This window comes from Myxocyprinus asiaticus, chromosome 32, assembly GCF_019703515.2.
Source record: "Myxocyprinus asiaticus isolate MX2 ecotype Aquarium Trade chromosome 32, UBuf_Myxa_2, whole genome shotgun sequence".
Lineage (NCBI taxonomy): Eukaryota > Metazoa > Chordata > Actinopteri > Cypriniformes > Catostomidae > Myxocyprinus > Myxocyprinus asiaticus.
In genome coordinates this window covers 17,181,079-17,200,486 of record NC_059375.1, presented here as the reverse complement: position 1 = coordinate 17,200,486, position 19,408 = coordinate 17,181,079, and the positions used below count along the sequence as shown (strand labels likewise).

The 19,408-nt window shown below is 36.4% G+C and overlaps 1 protein-coding gene across 1 annotated transcript; it reads right to left on the bottom strand.

Moving 5' to 3' along the window:
* Window positions 1-1,992: 1,992 nt before the first annotated feature.
* On the bottom strand, window positions 1,993-18,713 carry hs3st3l (heparan sulfate (glucosamine) 3-O-sulfotransferase 3-like). Its single transcript, XM_051666631.1, has 2 exons — window positions 17,817-18,713; window positions 1,993-3,367 (listed from the first exon to the last, which is right to left on the bottom strand). Exons 1-2 carry the CDS (start codon window positions 18,251-18,253, stop codon window positions 2,749-2,751), a joined length of 1,056 nt encoding a protein of 351 aa, XP_051522591.1. The 5' UTR covers window positions 18,254-18,713; the 3' UTR covers window positions 1,993-2,748.
* Between the last annotated feature and the right edge of the window lie 695 nt (window positions 18,714-19,408).

Below are 19,408 nucleotides of genomic sequence, written 5' to 3'. Positions count from 1 at the left end.
GCATCATGCCTGGAGGAAACCAGGCACCGCTCATCACCTGGCCAATACCATCCCTACAGTGAAGCATGGTGGTGGCAGCATCATGCTGTGGGGATGTTTTTCAGCGGCAAGAACTGGGAGACTAGTCAGGATCGAGGGAAAGATGAATGCAGCAATGTACAGAGACATCCCTTGATGAAGGTCCTGAGGTCCAGAGCCCTCTGGACCTCAGACTGGGGCGAAGGTTCATCTTCCAACAGGACAACGACCCTAAGCGCACAGCTAAGATAACAAAGGAGTGGCTATGGGACAACTCTGTGAATGTCCTTGAGTGGCCCAGCCAGAGCCCAGACTTGAACCCGATTGAACATCTCTGGAGAGATCTGAAAATGGCTGTGCACCGACGCTCCCCTTCCAACCTGATGGAGCTTGAGAGGTCCTGCAAAGAAGAATGGGAGAAACTGCCCAAAAACAGGTGTGCCAAGCTTGTAGCATCATACTCAAAAAGACTTGAGGCTGTAATTGGTGCCAAAGGTGCTTCAACAAAGTATTGAGCAAAGACTGTGAATACTTATGTACATCTGATTTTTTTTTTCTTTTCTTTTTTTTTTTCTTTTTAATAAATTTGCAAAGATTTCAAACAAACTTCTTTCACATTGTCATTATGGGGTATTGTTTGTAGAATTTTGAGGAAAATAATGAATTTAATCAATTTTGGAATAAGGCTGTAACATAACAAAATGTGGAAAAAGTGAAGCGCTGTGAATACTTTCCGGATGCACTGTAAGTTGTATTTAGAAACAAATTACGTTGCTGAGTGCCTTTATTTGTGGAACTGAAAAGTTAATTAACCATAGCATGCAAAAATCCTTAAACTGTTTCTTTTATATAGTATTTGATCATCAAAAATATCCATAATGACCCCAATACATATCAGACAATGTAAGCATTTCTGTAGCGCCAAACATTGTATATGGAGTTATGAGATATCTCTTATGTTCTCTTTTTAGAAATTAGATAAATGATTACATTTGTAATAATGTATTGCTTTTTAGCTGTATTTTGTTTAGCTCATTTAAATTGTGTAGCTCTAAATGTGTATATAAAAAAAATCAAGAGAGATAGGAATTCATTTGTTTTTAATTTTAGAAAAGCATTAATAATATTGCATTCGGTAGAACGCAAAGACATGGATGTCTGTCACTGTGTAACAATTTTTATTTTTTAAACTCACTGTAAAGGGTCGTGTTGTCCATGTGGTCTATGTAACTTGATTTTGTCATCATCTCATTATTATGTGTATAATATTATTTTCATAAGATAATATTATATTATTATCTGTATATTTGAAACTCATTTACCAAACAATACATTACAAATTTCCAATATATTTATTTTATTTTTTCCATGTATTTATTAACTGTTTTTGAGTCTTTATACTGCCAAAATAAACTGTTTACATTTAATGTGCAATAATAAACCATATAGAGAATTAAAATTCTTTTTTTTTTTTTACAGAAATGTACAAGTGGCATATAGTAAAATGTATAGACAAAAATGTTGTAGAGAAATAGTGTTAAATGCATGGCAGCTTATATCAGAATGTCCATAATTAATTTTGTATTATCTTAAAAGTTAGATCAGTTTTTCCCCTTAGGTTTTCTGCACACCTGCAAAAAAAAATAGCATTTTATTATTATGACCAGAGGGTGGCGCTAGAGACAATGTTTTTTTGTACTGAAGCTTGTGTGGACTTGCAATGCACTGGAAGGGTTGGTACTGCAATTCAAGACAGTATCCATTTTACACTATTTGAAGGACTCAGATGCATCTTATGCAGCATGTGTCCTTTCGTTCGTTTGGATATTGATTTTAGCAACAGCACCATGAGGAATTTTTGTCATGAAGCAAAAAAAGTATTTTATTTAATTTAAATGTGTATAACGAAAAAGTTATATAAAAAAAAATTATATGTATACACAAAACAACAGCACATGATCTTAAAATAATTTATTTTCTTTCTTATGGGCTGTATTTCAGACTAGTGCAATTTTATGTAAGCAGAGGTAAACATTTTCTTTTTATGTTGTCTACACTAGTTACCAGTTGCAACCAATTACAACAGAGAATGAAAACCAGTTTGAGAGATTGGCTATAGAATGTGATGGTAGACCAGCACCTACTACTGTACACAAATGTGCTGCAGTGCCTCAGTTATATCTTGCTTTAATATGTAATCTTTCTGTTTAGTGTAAAGACTGCAACAATGACAAGTTATATCTATGCTACACAATTTATTTTAAATCATGACATTTTGCTACGCATCATCAATCTTTGAACATGAATCATGATTGAATGTTGTTTTTCGCCCAAGCACTTGTTTGATTCTGCAAAAACTAGATATCAACACATAAACAATGAGCAGAAAAGTGCTGTTGAAAACAATTATACAATGTTATTGCTATCAGTTCCCTGCTCCGACTAATGTTCCTTATCACACCCTCAGTCTGTACCACACTCTGATATGAATTCTGGCAGATAAGATACATTGATTTGAACAGCTATGGAGTCATCAACAAACCTATGAAGAATTCTGGAGATATCGTTTTTCACTTCAATCACATTATGATTTTGCCTGCCCTCACAGACAACAGCACTCTTACTGATCAACTCACACTCTACGGTGTATAGTTTCCCAATAAGGAACTAATTGCCACTGCAACTGTGCATAAGCGAATCTGAGTTCCTTGATATAATGTTCAGAAATTTTCACTGCCATCCAAAGTCCATGCCTGCCATTTGGTAGAACTTCATGCTGTGTGGCTGGTAGAATTCCCTAAGTTTCTGAATGACCTCTGGGTCAATTTTAGGGTGAGTTCTGCCTTTGGTTTTGCCCAGACAGTGGGGTTTGCTACTGCCTTCTGGCTTTTTGAGGCAAGGAAATCCCTTTGTCTTGTTGAAGTAAAAGTGTTTGTCTGTAATGATCCTCTGCAGACCAAGAAAGTCCTGTACGCGGCCCAGCTCACCCGCCGGGTCGCTTATCAGTCTCTCTCCATGGACAAAATGGATCTGCGAGAGTGGAAAGTAGGCCAGCCACCGCTCCAAGTGCTTGGCGTACAGTCCAATGTACAGAGGGCTCCAGAGAGAGTCTATCTGTCCCGTTGTTCTGTTCTTAAACGTCAGGCTCTCAAAACTAGGGATATCAGGGGTTTTAGAAATGATCTGTGTGTAGTCTGAAATGGCGCGGGTGATAGGGTCCCGCACCACCACAATTAGCTTGATGTCCCGGGACATGGCATGGATGCGGGCCGGTGTCTCTGGCGTAACAAAGTATCTGGGCGTCTTCTCCATTACGATTTGCCCATCAAGAGCTTTGGGCATCATGCTCCTGAAAGAGACAGAAAAGAGTTAGGAAAGTCATCAAAAAAAGTAGACTTGCTTTTCTTTCCTACTGCCATCAATCAATCATTTACACCGGTCCTAAGATCTGTTTTACTTTACACATAGATTACAACAGCCAACACAGTTTTGATTTTCTAAATCACATCACATCCCCAGCACCAGCATCAGCTCTTTGGCCCAGCAAAACTGAACTAATGAGGTGACATGGCTTTTGTCCTCAAGCAGATAAGCCCAGGTCACACTGTGTCTCTTATAAGGTGTAAATAAGAATTCAGGCAGCTCCCTTCATGCTCTAAATGTGCATTTGTAATGCTGCTTATCGTGCAGATGTGCAGCCGGCATCAATCACAGAGGGTAACCAACATACAAGGAAAAACAAATGGAATGTATGTGTCTTGTTCTTACCGTTGGCAGATGGGACTCATTTGTTTTAAGTGGCTCATAGGCCCACCGGTTTAATGGTCCAGCTGTACCCCACCTGCCTGTACAACATGACCACATCTAATGCCTATTTAAGGGACTACTAGTAGAAATCTATCAAGTAGGGCTGCACGATTAGGTCAGAAAGTCAAATTGCAATTATTTTGAAAAATATTGCAATTGCGATTTGAACTACGATTATGATAGACCAAAAAAAAGGTAATGTTTTTCACATGCTCAACTGTCAAAACAACATGATCACACGTGAAGTTGGCATAATGTTTCCGATAGATTCGATACCCTAGGATCGGTGACTGTATGCCAATGTGCTGACATGCAGCATTCTTATCAGACATGTTTGCAGTGGTTTCAATGTATTTACCTTTCCACCTGGCATGATTGGCAGCGCGTTGCATCAGAGTTGGAGACTAGGGTTCAAAGCCAGACAGTAACTACGTTTGAATAATCAATGATGAGCATGATTCGGAGGTTTCACTTTTCCATCTAACATTACTTTTTTACTCCACTAATGGTTAAGGTAAGGTTTGGGTTTGGATTGGGGGATAGAATCTATAAATATATGCTTTTCTCTTCATTGTATAACTAGCTTTTGGCGACCTCTCCTGGACATAAATGGAGCTCACACGTGCCCATATGCCCTACAACACTTACCGCTTTGGCCACTGGGGGCAGTGTTTCGAAATATCGGTCAACGTATACAGATTTTGACGAAAGAAAAGTCGGTCTACTCTTTCCGATTTTACTGTGAGATCACGCTGGTCAAAAGGCTACTGGGGTTTTCACACTTGAGTCCTCTTAAAAAGAACCAAACTGAGACCTTTTTTTCACAAACAAAGAAATATATAAACAGTGAAACAATCCTTCTTCATATTCAAATTGTACCCATCCACTGTGGACCTGTTTTTGTCCATTTTGTGATAGGGTCACTAATCATCATTATCAGTTTTTGAAACCCAGTCAACTTGAATATTAGGGATGCTCCAATCAGGATTTTAACATCTGATACCGATTACCAATTTTCTTTTCATCTAATCATCTGATGCTGATCATTTAACTTTTTATCAGCAGTTCTGTCAAAACTGGTTATATGTAAGCTTTCTGCTCAATGTCACTGTTAACTGAATTTCCCTGTTGGTAATACCATAGTTATTGCCTACTTTTTGCTGTCAAATATACTGTTGGTTGGATGAATAATTAAATAAACACAAAATGTTCCATTTTACTCTTTACTAGGCCTTAAAAACAAGTAGGCTTATACAAACTATTCTCTACTGTATATAAGATAGTCCTAATGAACGAGGGTTAATGTTAATGTCATGAGATGTTACGAAGTAGCAAAATTCATGAATATTACTTATGTTATGTGCAGACTATGTCAAATAATCTTTTACTGGTACATAGTCATTCTTGATGACCAATTCAAGCGCTCTAATAAATATTTCACATAATTAATTTGAAAACTTGATCCATACATCTAACACTGTCTCATGGTAAAGTTTTCACCTCTAGTACTAGGAGTTCTGAGTTCTAATCCACCCTAATGCAACTTGTTATTTTAATAAACGAAGACTGCATCTCTAAGTTAGTGAATGTATATTATAAGTGGGGACACATCTGTTTGAATTTTGCTTTGTGATTTAAATGGAAAGGATTACCTATGCAATTAAATCAGCATCAACTCATATTTTACATGATCATTTAAGTAGACCAAGAATAAAACATATCAGATGATATAAACAAAACAGAAGAATTCATAACAGGGGCCTTTTTTTTGTTCCCACACTTTTGTCCATTTCAGTGGCATGTTTGACCCGAGCCCCCATTAATTAAATTACTCTGTCATCTATCCACCCTCATGTTGTTCCAAACCCATATAACTTTCTGTTCCAAATCCATATGACTCAAAAGGAGATGTTTAGCACTCTGTTAGCTTCAGTCACCATTCACTTTCATTCACTTTTCATAACTTTCATTCACTTTCATTCACTTTTCAAAACTTTCATCCACTTTTTTAAAGTGAATGGTGACTAAGCCTGCCATTCTACCTAATATCTCCTTTGTGTTCCACAGAAGAAATCAAGTCATATGGGTTTGTAACAACACGAAGGTCAGTGAATGATGACAGATTTTTGTTTTTGGTTGAACTATCCTTTTAACAAACCTCCTTCAAAAAAATCCTTACTCAAATGTGCCACACAAACTGTTACATTTTTGTATTTATTTAGTCATGGACTTACACTGACACCTAGGGGCATGGATGCAGCATCATTCAAACACAATAGTTTTCAGTTACCGATGCCATTGCAGAAATTCACTGTTCACGGTCAGCCAAGATTAATTTAATTCATGAATAAAAGTGTCCAATAACAGGGCGGTTACTGAGATTAAGCGAGTAGTATTCGGCATGAGGTGACCTTCTCCATGAAGTAATAAAACTGCCTTTATACAATCACTGATATGACTGGAAACTTCATATTATGTAAGTAGTCATGATTTTATACATATCTTTTAAAACTACAATTCATTATAGTAAAACGTTTTAATGAGGAAAAAATAACTGAGAAAAAATAAACTTCAGCCACTCATTTCTAACATTGAGCTGGTTCAGAAGGACATGCAGAGCCAGGAAAAGCACAATTTTTGGTGAACATTCACACATATCATCATTAGTTCTTTGTGTGTTTAGAAACAAACAACTATCCTGCTTTCTCTTTATTACCTCACAGTGACAGAGCAGGCCATGTTTCTGATCACCCAATAGGTGTCATTGACATGTAAACATGGATAGTCATGTCTTGATGTATTCATCTGTCTGATGTTAGAGAGTTGAGAAGTTCAGAATGAGCCGTTTTTGCAGCTGGTTTTAATATATGGTCTTTATTAAAACACAACAAGCAATTTTGGAATACCAATCTCCTGTCCCAACCTTTCAGACTGATTGCCTTAACTAAGCAAGGACACACTATTTAAATGTATAAGTCTCATAGTAATGAACCAAAGCAACAAAAGAGAACCCACAAAGCTGATTGCATATCATCAAAGAGATGACAAATTACTGTTTGTCATGCTCTTCAGATGGGTTGCAGAGGACAGGCCATATGATGCCTCCTGCGTCCTCTGGCACGAGACAGACTTACATTGCTGTGCCAGCCGTCCCTTCAACGCAAGCTCCTGTCAATACAGAAGCACACCAGCTATAATAATAATAATTCCTTACATTTATATAGCGTTTTTCTAGGCACTCAAAGCGCTTTACATAGGGGTATAGGGGGAATCTCCTCAACCACCACCAGTGTGCAGCATCCTCCTGGTGCAGCTATGCCAATCCCAAGACCTCCCTGCATTATCAAAGACTTCATCTGAGAAAGCACTTAGCCTAAAGACTTCCCTGTTTACCTATGCTTATTATGGGGCCAGTCTATTAGATCCCACCATTAATTATTCACTCACTTTCACTGATATAACCGGTTCGAACTTGCAGTGGACTCTATGTGTGTCCTCTGAGATTTTGCCCTCCAGCTAATGCAAGAGTGCTTTCTGATGTCCATTCAATATTCACAATAATAAGAAACAGAGGAATGTGTTTAATAACACTGAATATACAGAGTGTTTGATGCTGAAATGTGCAGCACATTTTATAGATCTGCTTTAACTTAATTGAGACACTTTGAGATAAGAACATAGATGTCGATGAAAAGTCTTAGCCATTTCATAAAGATTTATAAGTGAGACAAAGTCAGTAATCCAGTTTTTTTTTATTTATTTTTTTTATCTGTTTATATTGTTTATATTTTATCAAATGTATCAGAAGCTCTTTCAACATATAATCACATGCAGGATATGAATTATAGATATCAACAATAAAAACAAAAACAAATTTTCACTAGTTAAAATGCTTATTCTTGATATCAGGAATATAATTTGTACTAGTGAAAATGCTCATTTTTTATTTCAGTAATTACATTTGCACTAGTAAAAACGTTAATTCTTGATATAAAAAATTATGTCATTAACTATGCAAATACCCATTCTTGATATTAAAAATTACATTTTAACTAGTAAAAAAAACATCATTCTTGGTATCTGTAATTGCATTTTCACTAGTAGAATTTCACAATTATTTTCATTTACTTCAATTCAAAACCCAATTACAGATATCTATAATTAATTTCTTACTAGTTGAAATTCCAATTTTGGGTGTAATCTAATTACAAAGTAATTAATGTTAATATGTATATCTGTTTGTGTTTTGTGACAGCTAATGTTCATTTGCCCCCTAAAGAGTAGGAAATAGGAGGAAATATAGGCATTATTTTTAAATCTTAGAGCGGAAAACAAAAGCTTTTCTGTGAAAAGTGTTTTAGAAAGTAACCTAAAAGTAATTAGTAATGTGATTACTTTTTTGGATCAGCAATCTGATTACAAATTTAGAGAAGCAATTTGTCATTTGAAGTCAATTACTTTTTTGAGTAACTTACCCAACACTGATCATATCAGCAAAGCACTTTTTACTAGTAAAAATTATAATTTTTATATGAATAATTACATTTTTACTAGTGCAAATGTCCATTCCTGATATCAACAATTGAATTTCAACATGTAAAAATTGTAATTTTTGATCAGGAATGGATATTTGTACTAGTAACAATGTAATTATTTATATTAAAAAAATGAAACTTTTTACTAGTAGGAAGTACATCGATGATATGTATATTTGGAATTACAACTAGCACAAAATTAATTATAAATATCTTTATTTTTGTTTTGAACAGGAGTGCATGACAGATTATTGTGACATTTTTGCAGTTACAGATAGCAAAAATGTAGGTTTTTAATAGAAGCATTTCCATTTTTGAATTCATGTATGAGTATTTCTTCTAGTAATGACATCATTTTTCTAGTGCACTTACTGTTATCAAAAATTAGCACTTTCACTAGTAGAAGTTCTATTTCTGATATCAAGATTTAACTAGTAAAATGTTTATTTTTAATATTTATAATTCATATTCTGCATATGATTAACCTTTACAGCATGTGGAGTTTATGTTTTAGTTATTCACACAAAGTTTGCGGGTCTAATGGACCCACAACATTTTATTTTATTTTTTTTACTATTTTCTTAAAAACTTAATGCTAAATGCTTTGATGCTGACTAAGCAACTTAGATATCAATTATAAGCTATTTGGACAGAGTACATGGCTGGTTCTGGTGCTGGCTGCTGATGGACTGGTCCTGGAACTGGCTGAGAGTCAGTCACCATTTGCTATATTGAAAGTACCACAACTACACATAATATGATGTTTTACCTTGTGAATTAGATTTTTTTATTTTTATTTTATTTTTTTAAATGTACAGTAATTTCAAATCAGATGATTGCAACACACTCCAAAAAGTTGAGACAGGGGCAATTGAAGACTAAGGACAATTTGACGAGTTGAAATAACAAGGAGATGTTAAACAAGGGATGTTAAACAGGTGAGACAATTGTGTCATATTACTGTATACTGTACAAGGAGCCTCCAAAAACAGCCTAATCCTTCAAGAGCAAGAATCATTCGAGAATTGTCAATTTGCAAACAGATGCTTCAGCAAATAATCCAGCACTTTGAGAACAATGTTCCCCAAGGACAAATTGGAAGGATTTTGGGCATTTCACCCTCTTCAGTGCACAATATAGTTAAAAGATTCAAGTCAAATCTCACTGTCTTAAAAAATATCATTCATTTGTAATGGATATAATGAACATGGGCTTGGGATTACTTTAGTAAACCTTTGTTAGTCAACACCACTCGCCACTGAATCAATAAATGCAAGTTAAGACTTTACTATACAAAGCAGAAGCCCTACATCAACACTGTCCAGAAGCGCTGCCGAATTCTCTGGGCTCGGTCTCATCTTAGATGGAATGTAGAACAGTGGAACAGTGTTATATGGTCCCAAGAGTCCACATTAGGGATGTGCCTGAAGCCAAATACCTTATTCGGAAAGGCATGAACAATTACTTCAAAATGAATAACGGATTCATCCGAATAATATAAAAAATATTCGTATGACTGATTATCCAAGAAGCACAAGGATAAAGCGACATTTTAAATAAACATAAAAAATTACAAAGAATTTATGAATCTGTGCAGCCAATATTTCTAAAGTGTAAACCTTATGAATAAAAATGCGCACGTTGTGATTTCAGATTGGATGGGCGTGGTCGTTTGCGGTCTCTGTTAATTGTGCGCATCTGGAGCTTATCAAGTGTAACATTAAGATACAACATCATATACACTTTTCACTTCTTGAAATATATGTTAATGTATCACACGATTCACACGTGATTCCAATGTATTTATTTATAGTCTAAATCTGAATTTAGGTCATAAATTCCTGACCTAAAGTGATGATTTCACGTCAGAGCTCCTCTAGACATATCTTAAAGTGGACCACATTTATATTCACGTCAGCGATTTAGGAAATTATCTGATTAAGATTTTATTCTGAAAAAATGTTTTTTAAAATGCTCCATATAGTATTCATCTATTAGGAATATTCCTCCTTATGTAAAATGAAGAAACTGAAACTGGCTCCATCTTTTTTTTCTTCATCTTAAACAGTGATACCAGGAGAAACCACAGTTAACAACATGTTCAACAGTTAATGTAGTCTACAAATTCAGCTTCATCTGGTAAGAAAAAAAATATATATGTATTTTTTAAAATAGTTATGTAATAATAATAATAATAATTATTATTATTATTATTATTATTGTTATTATTATTAGGCTATTATTATGAAAAGGCATATTTTATTAATAGAAACTATAAATGTAAGAGTAACATTTAAAAATGGGCATTTCATTTAGTTTTGACGCACTTTCGGTTTAAGACCAGCCCGCATCCGGTTCTATCCGAATACAGAGACAGATACAGATCATGTTGTCATATGAACAGATACAGATACAAATACAGATAATGGCTTCACAAATTTTGGAGCAACATACGCTCCCATCCAGCACCGTCTTTTCCAGGGATGTCCCTGCATTTTCCAGCAGGACAACTTCAAACCACATACAGTACTGCCTGGATTTCTAGTGCATGGCTGTGTAAGCAGAGAGTGTGGGTGCTAGACTGGCCTGTCTGCAGTCCTGACCTGTCTCCAATTGAGAATGTGTGGCGCATTATTAAGCACACCATCCGGCAACGAAGACCCCGCACAATTGTGCAGCGAAAGACCTACATAATGGGTGAATGGGGGAAAATTCCACTTTCTAAACTTAACAAACTTGTGTCTTCAGTGCCCAAATGCTTAATAAGTGTTATTAGAAGAAATGGTGATGTTTCACAGTGGTAAACACTCGACTGTCCCAACTTTTTTGGAGCGTGTTGCAAACATCTGATTTGAAATTACTGTACATTTTCAAAAATACTATGAAATTCACAAGATAAAACATCATATAATGTGTAGCTGTAGAGCTTTCAATATAGCAAATGGTGATTATAATCTACAAAAAACTTTTTTTTTTTTTAGCATTTTTCATACTGTCCCAACTTTTTCAGAATTGGGGTTGTATTAGAAATAAGGTGTTTGGGGGTGGAAGTGTAGAATGAGGATGAATATGAGGATAATTTTCCAAATATGAGGATCATGTCTGAATTCTGAGTCTGACAGTGAATTGAAAGAAGAGAATGAGACTGACTCTCAGCCAGTCCCAGGACCAGTCCATCAGCAGCCAGCACCAGAACCAGCCATGTATTCTGTCCAAATTGTGTGTGTGGAAATGCGTTCTTTTACATGTTATTTACAGATAATGAGGTAAAGCCAATGAATCTCAGGTCAAAAAATTATTAATTGTATCACTTTTCTTTCAGTAAATGGGTCCCACAGACCTGCAGGCAGACCACCACATAAGGTGTAATTCAAAGTCAATTTGGCTTGCCCATATAAAATGTATACCTAACTAACAACTTTTGGTTCCTAGAATGGTTTTGGAACATTAGTTAATGGTTATAAAACAAAAACTAAATAAATGTAATTTATATGAATGTAAGGGAAAGTGCATAACTTAGGTCACCAATTCTTTTCACCATTTTAGCACCTTTTTGTCTTCACAATGTTATTTCAAATGGTCCTGCATTGTGACAAAAGAATATTTTAAAGTACAAATATTTCATGTAGACTGCATCCGAAAGCTTAGGCAGCTGACTAATGGCTTAACTGACAACGTTTCTTAATAAATGTCACTCTTAAGAAAACTGGCCTCAGAACAGTTTAAAAAGCACCTTATTTTCATACCTCTTTATACAGCTTCCGAAGGCAACATTTTTGCAAACCAAAATTACGTGCTTCATTACACATTCGGATGCAGTTTCCCAGCAAAATGTCCAGCATGAGACTCCAAAATCGAGTGAAATTATGTTTTACCAGAGATCTTCTATACCAAGATAACAACCTCTGTGCTTTTACCTTAGGAAAGAGTGTAATGGTCAACTAGCGTGTTACAACAGTAAGTCACCATTTGTGGATACCATACAAATGGATGGGGAGAGCCATAAACTGACACCTAACTATCGCAAAAGTTCTCTTATAAAACAGCAATTTCACTGTAGTAAACTTCACACATAGTTCATTCAAAAAGGACTGATTAGTGTAAAACATGTTGAAGACTAGCAGACAGGCGGTCAAGTCATTAAGTGATGAACTGTTTCCTCACAAAAGCAGTTTATTCAGGACACTGAAGCATCTCCAACATAGACATCCATTAAAATAAAATAAAAAAAACCTGCCTTGCCTCCTTTCCAGTGTTCGCCCATAGAACGTCTATAGGACCGCCATGTTATGCTTTCTTATGCTAAGCTTGTAGGCTCCCCTAAGTAGAAGAGTTCTGATTGTTCTCAGACGAGGTTTTTAAGGTGAATATTAGATGGATGTTTACTGAGTAAATTTTAGCCTAGACCTAACCAATAGTGTCCTAAACAGTGTTGTAACGCCTCCTGAAACTGCAGGAAAACATAGAGTAAAATTCAGTTTGCAAAAATGTGGTTAAAGTAACGTTCATTCAGTGAGACTAGGCTGGTAGTTTCTCAATTAATATGAGGTCATAAAAGCTGAAAGATAACAGAACAAAATTGTCATTGAAGAATCAAGAGCTAGGTCTGGATTTAGTGGACAGGTATGTCTTTGTTTGTAAAGTGCTCACAGAAAATCAAGATCAATTTAAGCAATATGGATTCTCTGTAAGCTTTGACGCTGCTTCATTGTTTTCCACAATCACAACAGCCCAAAGGAGCCAGTGGATAGGTCTCCTCTAATTGAGGCTGCATTTGGCTGGGCCTCTCTGAGGTATACTGAATAAACCAAATGGTGCCCTGGGTATTGATCATGATGGGGGTATGATAATTTGAGTCTCAGCTGGTGTGGGGGTGGCAGGTGGAGTTTGTAGATGGGTCACTCTATGGCCTCATCAGCAGCTTGCTGTGCACAAACAGATGTGAGGCAATTACCCTGTCTTGTGTCTGGGCATCAACTACAGCAATGGATGTGATACGCATTTCTTTCATTCCAATGAATCTGTTTAATAGGATGATACATTTCTTTCTTTTTTAAATGTAATAAAAAAGGACTTAGGAATGTTGATATGCATGAAATGTATGGGACAGATTTTTTAAATTAATTTATTTTTTATACTCAGACTGTCTTGTTACAGTTCCACTTTCATTGTTTGAAAAAAATAAAATAATAATAATATTTTTTTTTTTTTAAAATGAAATAAAACACATTTTCCACTACTTACACTTTGCACAGCACCAGCAGAAAAGAAACATTTTCTAAATAGTTGTCAATTTTATATGTAGTCATTTTAGTAAGTAAATTGTTTACTTTCTAATTTTTGGTCAATTTAATTAAGGTGATTATTATATTCATATAATCATTTCTGTAAAGCCTCACATACAGAAAAGTAGAGAAGGCACATGTAAACAGTCAGACAATAGGGTGTGTCCATTATGAAGTGTGTGTATTTGTGTGTTGGTTTCTTTGCATATAGAGGCCATTTAAGACCCAGTCAGTTGTAACTGTGCCCTGTCCACTTCCCAGAAACATCCATCATAAAGGGGCTCAGACGTTACCTCCCCATTCCTGCTCCCCTGAGACACCTAATGAGAGCTGAATTGCCAATGGAGCATCTAAGCCTTATGTTGATTTCATAGAGTGTGCATACAGTACACAAAGACATCTAGTCACCATAAACACTCATAAACAGAACTAGTTTCATGCCAGGCTACCACATTCTTCCATTGACTGTCATTTTCGATCAGTATTTAACAACTAACTTTTTTTTTTTTTTTGGTCACATGCCTTACTTCATTGCTGTCTGTTTGAAAAGTATGTGGTAATTAACGTGTTTAAGTGTCTGTTACAAACTTCACTATTTTTGCCTAAATTGTTTAAAAAGTAACAAGAATGCTCACATATTTTTCTATGAATCCCCCCCAACACACTTTACTGCAAAACTAGTAAATCAAATTACAGCTCACCCCTATGAGTGATACAGCATTATTATCACAAGAGAGTACATTCCAGAAGGACTTAAGAAAAATACACAATGCTTTTTTTACCAGATGGTTACAGGAAAAGTCTTGCCATTTTAGGTTCAGCAAGTCTGTCCTTCCAGTATACCTTTGAATCAATTATATTGATGTGTTTCTAGACTTCAAATGCTGCAAATGTACATTTATGTTTCAAAGCTCTCACAGTGATACAGGGGATGAATAATAATGATATAAGATATTTTGTTTTAATCTCAAATATTTTTCTGCTTTCCCCTTATGGACCATTGACAGTTCTCTATTGAACTTGAATACAGCGGATCTATCTGATGCAGAATTGAGGGTGACTTCCAGCAAATAGATTTCTTTAAAGGAAAGTAAGAGTACTGGCATCTGAAACATGAACTCAGAGCCTCTGTACAGATTGTGCCTCGGCAGGAAAAAGACTCTTGCTCACTGTAACTGAATCTGCAGTGACCAAAACTGACTGGTTTAATTCTAGCAAGAACTCAAGGTCTAGCATTGGGCCAATCAATTGAAGAAACACTATAAGGAGAGAACATCCATCTGTCACTTCATTCTTGTTTCAGATCTTATCCAAACTTTACTGTCTTTCTTAAAGATCTGAACTGAGATTGTGAGACCAGCATCCCACCCCCTCACTTACACCTACAGATTTAATCTACCCTTGATAACAAGATTAATGAATTGTCCATTCCATTATGTCCGTATAAATCACTGTGGACTCATTCCAGAATTTGTGTTTGGCCAGATATCTATAGGTCCTCTGACCATATAAAGTCCCTGGCACAGATCATTATGTTTGGTGGAAAAAGTGACTCGGGTTAGAGATCAATTGACAGGTCTCACAATAATGTCAAGTGGCCTGTCATGCTGTGAGGTCCATCTGGTCCAAGCCTGATGACAATCTGCCTCTTCTCTGCTCAAAGAGATCCTCTGAGCATAACACAGGGGATTTTTGTGTCAACATCACACAAATGCATGCACACAATTGAATATCAAAGCAATATCCTTGCAGGCAAATAAGTCAAATGACATTGGCATAATTGTTCAGAATTCCAAATCATTTTCAGTGCATTGACCAATTAATCTGGGCATAGACTAATTATATGGACTAAGCAAGCCAATTGTGAATTGACAAAACAATCAATCAACTGCTTTAAAGGTAAGTAATTGAGTTTTGTCAACTCTCCAAACAGTCAACCATAAAATCGTATGGTGTGACTTTATTGAGGACACTGACAGAATATCTGATGGGCTTGTTGATCAACCAGTCACTGTATTCTGTAGACAAACAAACAAATAAATAATTGATCTGATGCCTAACAATACAAGGCCACACCACATTAGTGTCTCCCACAACCCAATCAGCTAAATCTGTCAGTTCCTTTTACATCATTCAGCATGCCAGGAGCTTCCAATGATGAAACTAGACAAGACATATTTCAAATTGAGCCATATAGTCTTTCAAACACAAACTGCTGGTACAATTGAGACACAAGATTTCTCGGTTAAAAGCAACATCTGGCAACAGCTCCAGAGATGATTAACACTGCCAACTTATATCCAGCCCCACTTCAGTGAATTGCAATGACCAGATGGTATTATTTCTTTCACTCATTTATGAATATCATGATACAGCCTACTGTTCTATTGATACCACGCCTCATCAAATAATACGCTTAAGTTCATCTATAATGGACATTTGAGAGTAGATTGCATCAAGGTCACGCAATGGTGAAACTCGCACTTACTTTAGGGCAGTATAGTAAGCTCTAATCTGTGTGCGGAATTGTAACAGTGGGGGTAACACTTTACTTTACAGTGTCCACATATTACATGTTTACATTTACAATTATTCATGTAGCTTTTATTAAAAGGAACTTGCAAATAAGGAATGCTACAACATAAGCAATTCATGCAAAGTTCCAAAGTTGGCTTGGAAAGTATGCAAGTATAGCCTACATTCAGTATTGGGTAGTAATGGATTATATGTAATCTACATGAGTACATGTGGATTACATTATCAGACTTGACTTAAAAACCCTGTTTCAAACCTGGTATTAAGATGCGTTTCAGGTGATCCGATCATATGTGGTCAGGTGAGACACATCGCTGTTTACACCTGGTCACTTAAATGCTTCTCCTTTGACCACTTGTGTTCGTATTTGGAGGGGAGGGTCTCTGTTTCATGATGACATACATCAATATGTCAGTGTGTTACTGTATGATAATAAAGTGCAACAAAATCAGTAAATACAAAGAAAGCGTGAAAAAAAAGGTGCACCGTTTCTTCAAAATGCAGTTGAAATTTAATCTAAGCACAAACGCAACGTCAAGCAAAATCATCCATCATTTTACTCTATTACCTGTAGTAAAGGAGCTTCAGGTGTTTGTGCTTGTCATCTGTGTTGATATCAAACAGATCCGTGAAGCTCTCATGATTGAGTATGTATCCGCTTTTTTAAAATTTCCGATTGGATGGTTATTTCCTTTTAAAGCCGCTCATAAATGGCAAAGTTTGTTTTAGGGCAGCGGTTGACTGACAGGTGAGGGGTGGCGCTTCACTGCTGCCGGGACACATACAGGACGGATTAGCATTTACACCTGAAATGCGATGTGGACACATGCATTTTTGACCACATTTTTGTGATCCGATCACAAAACGTTTTAGACCCCATCTAGGCCTGTATTTAGGGCTGACCGTGATCGGATCACCCGAAACGCATCTTAATACCAGGGGGAAACAGGGTCAAAAAGAGATGCAAACTGCTGTTTGATTTCATATTTAACCCATTTTTAATGAAATGAGTGCAAATTAGCTAATATACACTTAAAATGAGATTTTCGTAAAAAATTCAAAAAGTAATGCAATGGTAATCAGATTAGATTATTTTTTTTTAATTATCTACAATCTACAATGTACAATCTACATTACATTGCTGGTTATAATTTTAATTGTGTACATTTTAATCAGTACCAGATTACATTTCAGAAGTAATCTACCCACACTAAAAAAAATGTACCCTGCAATTGTTACCTAAAGGAGCTATTTCTACTTGATATAAACCTTAAAATTTGTTTTGTTTGTGCAACCCTAATGTATTCAGGTTGGTTCATAGATCCAATAATTATCTAAATAAATAATTTTAAATATAAAAATTTATATGGATGAAACCAGTTAATTTAGATTTTTTCCCCTAAATTTTACATGTATTACGTGGACACATACCTATTACCAATTACAGTTTACGCATTGCATGATACCAGGCTGATATACAACTACAAAAACAACACTTACGATGTGGAATTAAAAAAAAATAAAAAATAAAAAAAACTACTCAATAAAAAAATTACATATTAATAACTCTACTTACAATCTTATAACACTATACCAACGACACTAATGTTCGATGTGACCACTGTGCCATTATTACCTGTACCAGTTGAGTCCACGCGCATAGTGTCTGTCAAAGAAATGCGGCTCGGACCCGAGAGCTCGGATGTCAGGATGAAGTCTCAAGAATTCCAGAAGCGCTCTGGTTCCTCCCTTCTTCACACCGATGATCAAAGCGTGTGGAAGTCGCCGGATTGCGGTCCAATCTTTCCCCGAGCTGTTGGTTGAATTTACACTATCTTCCACCACGTAGTCAGGCACCGTTAATATATCTCTGAGTACGGTCTTATTATGGCGCTCGCGGTACCATCCCGTTAAAAGCCACGGTGAATTTTTGGAACTGTCCACCAAGTCCGACTCGCAGCATCCCAGCAAAAGGTAAATGAGAGAGACGCATATAATGCTGAAGGACAACATGATTACAAGTTTTTGCAATAGTCTCCGGATGTCCAGGAGTGGCTTGTTAAAAGTTGCCATCCCGCTGTAAACAGTCTGTAAACGGCCATTCTACTCAGGACTTTATTCGTTTAACTTTGACGAGCTGGAAACCGAGCGAGCGAATGACAGCCGGTGCGTCTGCCTCTTGTCTTGAAGACAACGCAGTTCCCATTCCGGACAATGTGCGGAGCGACGTTCCTAATGTCTCAAAATCTCAGTTTGGTTTTGAGCTTCATTGTCAGAGAGAGATTGATTGGAGCTTTTTTCCTCCTCGCGTTTCCATACTTTGCAGGGGCAGCAGAAAAACACCGATTGTAATTTCCGCGCTGGAGAGCGGTGATGTGCCACGGGTCCCCGGAGGATTCCTGTCCTGGTCCTGCTCTCAGGACTGCCTTTGATTGGAGGGTCATGGCTGGAGGCGGGTTTAATTCCGTTGAATTTACAGAGACAACACAGATACACAAGATGAGCTGGTGGTATTAACATGGGGTGAAATATGGCATGCATTATTTTTACATTATTTGGATACAGTGATGTTTTTTATATGAGGTCTAAACAGAGAGGGCCCTGTGTGTGTGGTATGGGATTTATTTTCCATTTTTTAAAGTAATAATTCACCTAAAAATGAAAATGCTGTCACAGTTTAGGACACTATAGCCTTATGTCGTTTAAAACCTGTGCAACTTTATTTCTTCAGTGTAACACAAAAGAGGTATATCTGGATATCTATCCACACATTTGTAGGCAAATTTCAAGATATCGCATTGAAAATGCTGGATGGAAACACCAAGATGCAAATAAAATGTCCAAAATGTGAATGAAAAACGTATACGCTCACTTGATGTGGATAAGTTTTTTTATTTTATAACAAGACATGCGCATAAACTACGATGGATACACATTTTCCATGAATAGAATTTATAGGCCCTACAGGAATATGCAGTATAGGCACATTAAAAAAGTCATGTGACTTTGCCTCAATTCACTCAGAGAATATCATCAATATTATCGCATAATATCTTAAAGCCATGATTGGCTTCTATTTCCTCCCAGAACTGAGACGCTTTCGCTCCAAGACTTAAGGCATCTGCCGCAAAACGCTAGCAAACATGAAGTTTGTCAGAGCATTTTGTCTGCACGCTCTAAACCACAGTTCATTTATTACATTTAATAAAAGAGCCACAGTGGCTTCAA

Coding starts and splice junctions, on each gene's coding strand:
- hs3st3l (XM_051666631.1), bottom strand. CDS start 18,253: ATGGCAACTTTTAACAAGCCACTCCTGGACATCCGGAGACTATTGCAA. Junction 3,368..17,816: donor CGTGGACTCAACTGGTACAG/GTAATAATGGCA, acceptor TGTCTCTTTCAG/GAGCATGATGCCCAAAGCTC.